Source organism: Podarcis muralis, chromosome 7, assembly GCF_964188315.1.
Source record: "Podarcis muralis chromosome 7, rPodMur119.hap1.1, whole genome shotgun sequence".
Lineage (NCBI taxonomy): Eukaryota > Metazoa > Chordata > Lepidosauria > Squamata > Lacertidae > Podarcis > Podarcis muralis.
In genome coordinates this window covers 9,719,971-9,732,036 of record NC_135661.1, presented here as the reverse complement: position 1 = coordinate 9,732,036, position 12,066 = coordinate 9,719,971, and the positions used below count along the sequence as shown (strand labels likewise).

Below are 12,066 nucleotides of genomic sequence, written 5' to 3'. Positions count from 1 at the left end.
TGTGAGTCAAAGGAAGATAAATCTGCTAAACAAAATCACAGAATTGCAGGGTTGGAAGGGCCCCCAAGGGTCACCTAGTCCAACCCCCTGCAATGCAGCAATCTTTTTACCCAACGTGTGGTATGAACCTATGACTCTGAGATTAAGAGTCTCATGCTCTACCTACTGAGCTATCTCTGCTCCCCAAGGCTGCAAACCTCTATCCTGGAATTGAAAACACATGAATAAAAATGTGCTAATCTGTAAAATGTCCTTCATTTAGGATGTCAGCTGAACTGGAGATGGAGGGTTTACAGCTGACCTTGGCATGAACTATGTAATCTGTCGGCATGTTGCCGCCAGACTCTGAACAGACTATCAGCATTAATCAGATTTCTCCCCAAAATAGTCCATAACCTTTTAGAACCATTTTTTAAGGATTTGTATTTTTTTTAAAAAAAACACCCAAACAATGCAATACCAGAAGGCAAACCTTATGACCATCCCCCTCTTTTAACACCACAAGTAATACAAAGCACAACTTGGATACCATAACCCTGTATACCAAAGAACACCCTTCCTTTCTTCTTTAGGAAATGCACATGAATCCTCTAAACCAGTGGTTCCCAATTAGCAAAGTATTGGCAATGACTGTTTGTGGAGTCATGCACGACCACGCGTGTGCACTTTGCTGCCCACCCGGAACTGGTCGGAAAAGGGGGCGAAATGGCGGGCTTATATGTGCTCCATCATTGTGCACACATGACCTGGAACGCAACCCCCACAGAAATCAGGGGTTGCCTATACTACACCCTCTTTTTAAAAAACAAGCCATGGCCCCTCTGCTTTTGAAAATGTTGGTATCTCTATGGTAGTTTTTATGTGAATGGTGCCACAGACTTCCTGGGTCAGTTATGATGGCCTCCTGGAGTCCACAGACCACCATTTGGGAACCTCTGCTCTAAACAATATGTTAAAAGTGAATATTAGATTAACCATTTGATTTCTCTATCAGTGGTTTAAAAAATCACAGTCCTCATCTGATTGATTGATTTGGGGTGGGGATCAGGAATTTTCTTACATGCCTACATTAGGTATGAAAGGGTCATTTGACAGAAGGCGGGCAAGTTCATTGCAGGTCTTGCAGCTTAAACACAATGGGATGCCTTTGTGGTACCTGATTGGTGCCTTACCTGACTGGCAAGGCATACAAGAAGCAGAACCACACAACTACAAGTAAATTGAAAGTGTGCCTGTGCATAAGCCTCTGGAGACTGCAATCGTGCCAGCACATTAGCTAAAGAAAACATATTTAAGCAACCTTGTGTGTATGCCTTGCGGTTGCCTCGTCAACTTCCCCTTCCTCTAAATGCTGCTTAACATTTGATCAGTCTTCCCACAACATCTGGAGAAGCACCCTAGAATTCCATCACCCCCAGATTCCTCAGTTCTGAAACCCAGCAAGTCACTCTCAGCACCAACAATCAGAAAGTGTTGAACAGCGTATTCTGCAGAGGAAGTCAGCTGGGAGACCAGGAATCCCAACCTGCACTCTTAACAGATCACCAACTCAGCCACAACACACTGTAAAAGAAGTGCCTTCATGCATGTACAAAAAGGCAACTCCTACTTCCCCAACTGTTCAAGTCTTCTATAACTTCCCATGTTCAAGGTCAACCCTGAGGCCTGTACAGTGGTGCCTCGCAAGACGAAAAGAATCCGTTCCGCGATTCTCGTCTTGCGGTTTTTTCGTCTTGCGAAGCAAGCCCATTAGCGGATTAGTGCTATTAGCGGCTTAGCGGATCAGCTGATAAGCGGCTTAGCGGATCAGCTGATAAGCGGCTTAGCGGATCAGCTGATAAGCGGCTTAGCGGATCAGCTGATAAGCGGCTTAGCGGCTTGGGAAAAAGGGGGGGGGGGAACCTGCAGGAATTCGCAAGACATTTTCGTCTTGCGAAGCAAGCCCATAGGAAATTCGTTTTGCGAAGCACCTCCAAAACGGAAAACCCTTTCGTCTAGCGGGTTTTCCGTCTTGCGAGGCATTCGTCTTGCGGGGCACCACTGTAGTTTGTTGCATTGGAAATATTAAGTTATGTTGCTGTAATTTTGCTTGTTTACCTTATGATAAAATTGTTCAGTTGTTTATTGGCCTTGTTTATATGATTTTGTAATGTTTGTATATTATTTTTAATAATAATAATATTTTCCTCCTGTTTACTTTTATTAATTTGGTTCCTGCTCTGGGATTGAGGACATTCAATGAAAAGCATTGTAACTCTTTGTAACTAATTAATTAATACAATAAAGTTCCCTTTGGATATCATAGAAGAGACTTACATCTGTTCCTGTTTTCAGAACTGGGCATCAAAGGGGATTTGGGGGTTGGGTAGGGCCAAAATGTTTAGTTCACAGTTAAAGATCAATTTAAAACACTTTTGATCAACTAAATGATTCACCTGATTTAAAAATTAAAGACCTGCTTCATGGTTAACTGTTAAGTATTGGAGGGAGGAAAAAACCTACAGAGGGCAAACTCCATCTTAAAAGAGGCATTCCAGCTCCTTCTCTCTTATGTAGGAAAGAACATGTCTTATCAAAGATTATGCCTGTGCATCTAAAAACAAAGCAGACTTATGTCAGAACTCTTCATTTTACACTTAGGCAAATTCAGTCCATTAATCAACTAAGATTTCTGTAATTGGGCAACAGACCTAGCTTTAGCTGGTTGAAATCACCAGCAGTAGCATCATTTCATCAGAACTAACCAAGGACAGTTCCACAGGAACAGTGTCCGTATAAATTCCCTGGCTGTATGGCGTGTCAATATATTTCCCCTCTTGCACTAAAAAAACTAGTTTGATTAAAAACTAATGGAAACTCATGGCCATAAAAAAAATTCTCAAATATCTGAAGCATGGGATTTAAAGACTGAACATGGCTGGATAAGTTAACCCTATTTATTTTATAAAATCTATACACCATTTGATTGTAAAAAAAGAGAAAGAAATCCCTCAAAGCAGTTTACAAAATTTAGTTTATTTGTATATCACTGAACATACTAAATTAACCTTTGTTTCTGTTACCATAACTCTTAACCACTCTGATTCTCTGCTTCCTTGGTGAGGGCAGAAAGACATCCTCTCATCAGCATTGCTAAGCAGTACAGTTACACAGTTCTTCTAACTTATGGTATATGGAGGACAGTCCCCAGAGTTACTGCCTGGTTACATGCTGTGCATGCATCACTTACAGGTACTGAAGTCAAGCAAGCACAAAATCAAATGGTAGTTGATGAGGTAGCAGTGAACTTCTTTGTAGGCTATAGGGGAGGGCAGGTGCATGCTGTGCTGGCAGCAAGCAGGGCATTTCTGGTACAACCACTTATTCAAACTCCAGAGGATCAGATCCAAGTTTTACTTTCCCACTTGCACAAACTATTCTAAAAGATGCAGTTTTATTTTGGCCAATAACAAACCACACCTTTGGCCAAAAACAGTTATAAGCAGGCAGTTAAAAGCATTCCTTCACCTGTCAGTGATCAGAGACCAAAACACCTGTGTGCTGGCCTCCACACCAACTAAAGACATTTGCTTGTAAGTGTTAAATCTTAAGATACTAGAAATCCTGGCCATGCCAAAAGCAATTTTTACTAAAAATGCAAGTAATATTGCAAAATGCCCACTGCCTGCATTCTTCCCTCCTGAAGTGGCCACCTTGGGACATTCTGCATTAGTTCCTTGTGTGTGCCTTTCTTTCTACCCATCCAGCATTCTCAGAGCAGAATAATTATGCAATAGCATGGTTCAAATGAGATCCCTGGATGCAAGTCTCTTTTTATGCTAACAAAATAATCCCTTAGCTCATCACTTACCATTTTCACAGACTGTCCTTCAGCCTAAACTGGGCTTACACTGGTGAATATTTTTTTCCACTAAGCAGAGTTGTTTTGATTATGCTTTGGAGGAGCTGTCTTTCCAAGGAGGAGATTTGAGTTATAAGAAGAATTAAGACTGATACATGCTTTGAGGTGGGATGAAATTAATAAGAACCTCAGCCTCATTCATACCGAGAGACTGACAGAACAATTTCAATCCCTGTTTTGGATGGGGCAGGGGAGCTCTGCTGGCGAGCAACATCCCAATGCACAAGCCTAAAAGGTGGGTGGGTGGAAGTTACTGCTAGCAGTATCCCTGCCAGCAATAGTCAAAACAGTATGTTGTGGGGGTGCAGCTGGGCCGACAGGATCAGCTGACCCTCCTGCCATCCACAAGATGGCAAAGGCCGCTTTGCTATGTCAGCTTGAGGGCTGATGCAGCAAAACTGCATTTCTTCCCACCCCCACCTTTCCAGTGCAAGGAGCAAGGCTGTGGATGCAGCAATGGCTATCTATCAGCCAGGAGTTTGGAATGCTCCTGAGCCTGCAGTCCTATACTCAGTTACTTGGGAGTAAGCGCCATTTAGTTAATGAGGCTTGCTTCTGAGTAGCTATGAAGAAGAAGAAGAAGAATAATAAGAAGAAGAAGAGTTTGGATTTGATATCCCGCCTTTCACTCCCTTTAAGGAGTCTCAAAGCGGCTAACATTCTCCTTTCCCTTCCTCCCCCACAACAAACACTCTGTGAGGTGAGTGGGATTGAGAGACTTCAAAGAAGTGTGACTGGCCCAAGGTCACCCAGCAGCTGCATGTGGAGGAGCGGAGATGCGAACCCGGTTTCCCAGATTACGAGACTACCGCTCTTAACCACTACACCACACTGGCTCTATGACTGCAAACTTGACTGCAAGATAGAACAAGCTTGTTTTCCCCTGCTCCGGAGGGTAGTTACAAGAAAGGAGATTCTGACCAAACATCAGGAAGCCCTTTCTGATGGCAAGAGCAGTTTGATAGGGGAACACACTCCCACAAGAGGTGGTGGACTCCACCTTGGTGTCACGGACTGGCTGGATGCCGAGGAGTGGTGGGAAGTACAGGCTGGGGAAACCCAAAGGGTATCCCCAGGGAAAGAAGGCACAGAGACAGGGAAGTGGTGGTGGGACAACAATGAGTAGACAAAGGGAGAAGAAGGAGCAGACTGGGAGGAGGAAGAGGAAGCAGAAGAGGTAACAGGCCCTCCTACTGCAGCCAACTACCCTCCCCCTTATCTCCTAGAATATGCAGAGAAATGAAACATGCAGAGCAGAGATTGGTTGTGTGTAGTTTGCAACTGCTTGGGAAAGACCCTGGAAAAGAGGAGCCTTAGAAAGTGACGGGAAGATGGAGGCCTGTAGTCCTCACAGCTGCCTCATTCGGGCAAGACTTAGTGGTCAGTTGCTGGGATAACTAGGCCTGTGCTGTTTTGAATCCTTTGCATAAAGAGTTAACTTCAATAACACAGTGTCTTTTATTGCTGACCTACGCTTGGAGATTTTTAAGCAGAGGTTGGCGGACCATCTGCCATGTATGATCCAGTTGAGATTCCTGCATTGTGTGGGGTTGGGCTAGATGATCCTAACTCTACAATTCTATGATTCTATGATTGTCCAAGAAATATTTGAAATGTCTTTGATTTCATATTTATCTATTGCTTTTCAACAGTACTGTTTTGGTGCTTATTAAAATGATTAAAAGGTTTGGAATGCCATCTCTCATAAAACGCCCAGCCTAGGATTTGTCAGCAGTGTAAGAGCCAAAAAGGAAAACCCAAGCAGTGTGTGCCTCTCTGTACGCTGTTAACTCTGGCCAAATTGCACAGAAACCCAGGACCTGGTGTTCTGACAAACCTGCAAGTCTCTAGTTTCAGTATTATTATTTTTTTAAAACCCACACATTTTCCTTGTGGTTGCAGAAAACAGCTTGGAAACACAGGCATCTAAAGAAAGCTTCCTGTGATCCTTGCTTCAGTCTCCCAAGCCCTTTCCTCACTCTAGCAATGTACTCCTTATGAAGTATCTATGACAATCTAATTGAAGAATAAACAATCCAAATTATCCCCACATATGTAGGCATGCTTGATGCATTCTCAGTGTGGCTTTTGCTTCATTATAAACTGCTGTAGACTAATGTCCCAAACAAGGTTCTAAGGAAAGGAATAAGGAGGATCCTTCAACTTCTGCAACAAAATCACTTTTCATGCTCTTTTTACGTAAGCCTTTCAGAGTTAAAATTTTCATCACCACAGACCCTGATCTCTCCTGAATTCCTATGGAGGATCTTTTACAATAACTGCCATGAAAGGAAAGCTAGCAAAGCAGTTACAGGTGAAAGTCCAGAACATGTACAATCACCAACAGCTGGCACCAAACCTTCTCACTTCAGGCAGCCATGGCACTGGTATCTGCAGGAAGTCGCCATGTAGCTCCAGAACATATTAGCGTTTATAAAGATAGCGTATTGCAAGCGTTCAAAGCCCTTCTTCACAACTTCTCTATTAATGTAGGAATTTCAGCAGTCAACTGCTGACAACCTCTTCCCTTTTACAAGAAAGGCCATTGTTACCTTTCCCACAATGCAGGAGAGTGCCTGAAGCTGGGCAAATATTTTGCCTTAATCCACTTGCTAAGATAGTACAGTGGTGCCTCGCAAGACAAAATTAATTCTTTCCGCGAGTTTTGTCGTCTTGCGATTTTTTTCGTCTTGCGTAACTGTATTAACGGTGTTAAGAAAAAGGAAACAAACTTGCAAGACGTTTCCGTCTTGCGAAGCAAGCCCATAGGGAAAATCGTCTTGCGAAGCAGCTCAAAAAACAAAAAACCCTTTCGTCTAGCGAGTTTTTTGTCTTGCGAGGCACCACTATACAATAGGTGAGTTTTGAACTGAGGGCTTCCTGGCTCACAGCTGACACAGTGCAGTACTATGAATGCCTTTCTTAGAATCAAGCCCCCTTGATTGCAACAGTGCACAGGACAGCAGCAGTAACCACTGAGCTGCAAAGGATGTGGCTATTGCAGTGTTTCCCAACCTTTTTTGGGCAAAGGCACACTTGTTTGATGAAAAAAATCTCGAGGCACACCACCATTACAGCCCTGTGACGTCAGCGCGCAGCGTTGCGCCGGGAGGGACGCACGAAAGTGTAAGTTTCAATTTTTTTCCCTCCCCTCCTGTGTAAAGGGGAATGCACTCTGCTAAGTAAAGGCACTTGCCAAAATTCTGACCGTGAGAAGTTAAAGTGCGGCCTAAATTCGTGACCTTACAAAAATTGGCTTTTACGATATCGCTGCTGAAACAGACACACGGTAAAACGGAACAAAAAAAATGTTTTATTGTCAATTTGCGAGCTTGAGACGGTTGTGCAATTAAGTCTAATGTCATTCATTGCTTTCCCCATATTTTACAGTGCAGTAGTGATTTTTTATTTGCATTTATGGTGCTACAGACAAGTGTTTAACCCACTTGCAGGTCCTGTACAGGCCCCCAGCAGGCAATACCCGAATGTAAGCCGCTTGCTTAAAATTCCACAGGCATTCACACCCGTAAATGGCAAATGTAGAAGAAAATCCTACGGGTACTAGAGAGGACCTGCAAGTGGGTTAAACACTTGTTTGTAGCACCATAAATGCAAATAAAAAATCACTACTGCACTGTAAAATATGGGGAAAGCAATGAATGACATTAGACTTAATTGCACAACCGTCTCAAGCTCGCAAATTGACAATAAAACATTTTTTTTGTTCCGTTCATCCAGCACGGAGGTAGGCTGGTGTGCCGTGGGAGGGAGGCGGGCGAGTCGGGCGGCGAGCACACGCGGGGCGGCGAGCGAGCTCCCTCCCACATCCCGTCGCCGCTCGCTTCGGCCGGCCTACTGGGCTGTCGCAGGCGGAAGGCCTGCGCATGCGCGAGGTTTTCGCGCCTTCCTCCAGTAGGCCGGCCGAAGCGAGCGGCGATGGGATGTGGGAGGGAGCTCGCTCGCCGCCCCGCGTGTGCTCGCCGCCCGACTCGCCCGCCTCCCTCCCACGGAACACAAGGCAACATTCCGCGGCACACTAGTGTGCCGCGGAACACCGGTTGGGAAACACTGGGCTATTGGTCATAATAGCTCCAGTATCAGATGCAGTATGTCTCTGAATACCAACTGCTGGGAATCGTAAGCAGAAAGAGACAGGTCTTTGGTCTGATTCAGCAGGGCTGCTCTTCAGATCTAGTAATTGCACAACAGAAAAAGGCCATGTGTAGGGGTTTTTTTTAACTGTGGTCAAACAGGGACTTGGAAGTTGGGCAGATTCCAAGTGCTCTTGCAATTTTTTTTCCACTGGATGGGAGCAGCTCATGTGGCTACTCCACACCTATACCCAGCCCACATAGACTCTCAAAACTGAAGGCAGAGATCTTCTTGGCATGCTTATATCCGCAAATGAGTAATATATAAAGCTAATTTCGACTGAATGAAAAGTGAAACACATTTAAAACTCATTCTTTGGCTAAAGACATTCTACACCGTTATTTATATATATAAAAAAATCTAATTGTGCCAAGCTCTTCTGCATTTTATTTTATAGGTTGTATAAAATTAAGATAATCCAGAACAGTTAAGCTGCATAAGTGTCTGAAGACATTTGAAATTTAGAACAAAAGATGCAGGCAGAGCACAGGACACCAAGCAGAGAAAAGCTAACATGGTTACCAAACATGCAGGGAAAGAAGGGCAAACAGAAGGAAAGAAGGGCAAAATATCCAATTATATAGCCTAATAAAAGTATCTTTTTTAAAAAAAAATTTAAATGGAGAACTAAGAACAAAAAGAGAATTTTATTTCATCCACTGTGGATTGGGCTAAGGAACCAATAGAAAAATGACAGCAAGAGGTTAATCTTTGTCCCCAGCAAGCCTGAGTTCACCTATAGCTCCTTCTCCAGGAAAGAGCCTGGAACCTGTGTATTTTCATGGGCCAGAAGAGAGCGCACAGAGAGTACACACAAAAACACAAACACACACAAAAATGTGTGGTGGATTTCAACTGTAAGCTGCTTTAGGAGTCAGTCTTAACTGACTGAAGAGGGCATAAACACCTAAATCAAAATTAAGAGGGGGGCTGTTAGAACAGTCATCCAAAGAATACTAAGCCACAAAAATCACTTTCTGAAGAATTAGGAAAAAATTACAATGGAGAGAACTACATATGACACACTGAACTCTTTGGAGGAAAAGTGAGATATAAATGTAATACATAAAATAAAATCTGCTTGCTGTAACGGTAATAAAGTACAGGAAACAAAGTATTTAAAAATGAAAATAATAAGGATTTAATCCCTGCATCACTTCAGTGACACTACAAGGCTGCTTACATAGGACTACTGCAACATAATGACATAACATCATCAAACCCTGCCATACAATTCACTGTAATCCAACCAAAATAAGGGCCAGAGGGGAAAATGCCCAGCTATACTATTAAAGAGCAATGCAGAACCAAGGAGACTCCAATCAGTCTTTCATTTGATAGAAATCCATCACTCACTCCCTTTCCATTAACAGTGCAAGAAATTCTACTGACAGAAAGGAAGAACTCTACTGACCTTCCCTTCAACATGGATCATATGCTAGATAAGACACTTGAACAGCCAAACTGCATTGTGGGTTATGGCCTAAGAACAAAGATGAACTGCGCTGCATGACCAAGGTTGATATATTTTTCTTTGTCCTCCATATCCAGAACTACAGCATGGGCATCAGACAAGATTCTTTTAAATGTACTATTCAAAACATTGTTTCAAAGCCAACTAACATTTTTTTTTTAAAAAAAACCACTCATTACAACAGACATGAAGCTACCATGGCAACACCAAGTTTCACTAACATAATATGTTTAGATACAAGAGCAATCTTCAACTCTAAATAAACCATACACCAAGGAGTGTTTAGCAATCTACATTCATGTTGCTGCTGCTAAGCAAGCAAAAGGGCATTTGAGAAGTCACATCCCCCACAAAGGGCCTGCACTCAGGAGGTTTCCCCCTTTTGCTCCTGTGACATCTGACACAGCACAGCTGCACTGCACTGAAGATCTGCAGGGAGCTTTGAAACCACAGTAAAGTGGGTGTGGGGAGAGAAGCTTGACATCTGAAACCGCTTTCAATGTCACTTTGCTTTTCACCTGACAAGGACACAAGGTGCGCTACAGGCAGGAAGTGTTTGCTTCCAACAGCTTGTTTCATTTGCAGGGTTGGGGGGGGGAGGGACACCTTAAGAGTTTAAGTTCAAGCTATTTAAAAAGATGGGGAAACCTAAAATGCTTTTTTAAAAAACGTAGCAGCCACCTTGGAACTGCGGAGGAGCTATTAGGGACAGGACCTGATGAGCAAAGCAACACACCAACCCACACAGGAACCTAGACTGGGCAAGATCAGTTCTGGAGCCCCCCACAATCACGGAATCTACTTCACTGTCTCCCTGGCACACTTTGCTCTCAGACAGCAGCCTGCAGATATGCAATTATAAGGCCTTTTCAAATACTACCTAGGGGTGCTATTTTAGAACATTCAAACATGAGGAATAGACAGGCAAGTCAGACAAACACAAAGACCGGCCTCAGACATCACTCACCTAGAACATCTGCAGATCGGTGCCGGGCCACAAAGCAGGCGTCATCCCCGTAGCACATGCCTTTCTTCAAGATGCCCTTGCGGAAGTCCTTGCCAAAGCCACAGCTGGCAGTCACCAGGCTGTAATCTCGAGAGTCCGTTTGAGAAAGGCCACCTAGGACTGCCCGGGCTACCAGTCTGCCATAGGAGAGGACTGAGAACATGGTGTGGGGAGCCCAGCAGCCGACCGCCTGCAACGAGGGAAACCGTGGGCAGATGTGCCACCGGAGCCAACGTAGTCCGCTCTGAACTAGGGCCACCCCAAGACCCAGGGTTCCCAGTGGGGACCCCTCCAAAAGTGGGGGGGGGGGGCTTGTTTGAACTCTTCTCTAACAAAAAGGTTATTTCAACCTTGAAATAGAGCCCTTTCCTTTTCGTGTGTGTGTGTGTGTGTGTGTGTGTATATATATATTTATGTGTGTGTATAGATAGATATTGATATAGATATATAGATGTTCGATACCTATATTCAGTCTCCTGGAGACTTCCTTATCCACCACTTTTACCCACCCTCTCCAAAAAGAAAACTCGGCTCTTAGGTCTCTCTCTCTGCCTCTCTCTAGAAGGGGCCTCTACACTAACTACATTACATATCCTTCCCACCCAAATGAGAGATAAAAGACAGAAGCAATGCCTTAAGTTTCAAGACGGCTCCAAGCTGAGGCAGGTTTTTCCTTCCTGTGAGCACGCTTAGCTCCCCGTGACCTGCGTTCCTCCTAAACGGGACCCCTTCTCCCCCTGGTGCACATTTCCCAAGGCCCTCCAAGTGTGTCAAAGTTCACCGGAGGGAGTTCCAGCTCCTCCTCGGAAATAAGGCCCTAGCCTAAAGGCCAGGGGTCAAGGACCCCACCCCCTGCCCCTCCTCCTCCTCCTCCCCACGAGGCTCGCTTCAGATCTACAATAAAAAACGGGGGGAGTCAGCCCCCCACTGAAAGCAGCCCCTCTTCAGAGCGAGGGTTCACAGCCCAGAATGGGGCTCTGAGGTGGGGGCGCTCAGCCCCCCCCCCCAAAAGAGACGGCTTCGACTCCCGCCAATTTCTCCTCAGTTAAGTGCTTCCCTTCAGACCAGGGAGGGGGCCCCTCCTCCTCCTCCTCGAGGCCCCCCTGAGGGAGGGGGATGCCCGGCGCCCCTCAGAGCGACGACCCCCTTTCCCAGCCCCTCTTTCTCTTCAGGAGGCGCCTCTCAGCTGCGCCCAAAAATGACAGACAGAAGCGCCGGCCTCCCCTCCCGGGAGGGCCCTAAACCCCCACCTCAGGCTGGGGCTGAGGCGCCTGGGCGCGAGGCGGCCCCTGAGGTCGGGGGCTGGGCTCTGCCCACGGCCGCTCTTGGCCTCCCTCCTTCTTCTTCCTCCGTCGCCGGCTCCCCTTGCCCTTCTCTTTCTCCTCGTCCTCCTCGTCCTTTCCCCCTTCACAGCCGGCGGCGTGTCTCCCGCGTCCGGCAGCCGGGCTCTCCAGCCGCCATCTTCCGCCCCGTCGCGTGCTTCGGGCCCGCGTTCCGCCGGCGGCTCCTCAAGGAGAGAGAAAGGGAGGGAGG

At 45.4% G+C, this 12,066-nt stretch overlaps 1 protein-coding gene across 2 annotated transcripts in view; it reads right to left on the bottom strand.

Moving 5' to 3' along the window:
• The window catches only part of PPTC7 (protein phosphatase targeting COQ7), a 24,515-nt gene extending 12,449 nt beyond the window's left edge, over nucleotides 1-12,066 (bottom strand). The window contains exons 1-2 of one of the 2 annotated variants that reach the window (XM_028741277.2): nucleotides 11,784-12,066; nucleotides 10,495-10,723 (exon numbers count right to left, since the gene is read on the bottom strand). In XM_028741277.2, coding sequence (XP_028597110.1) covers nucleotides 10,495-10,696 — 202 coding nt within the window. In that variant the 5' untranslated portion in view covers nucleotides 10,697-10,723; nucleotides 11,784-12,066. Of the gene's footprint in view, nucleotides 1-10,494 lie in introns of both variants that reach the window. The other variant, XM_077931189.1, reaches the window with a different exon arrangement.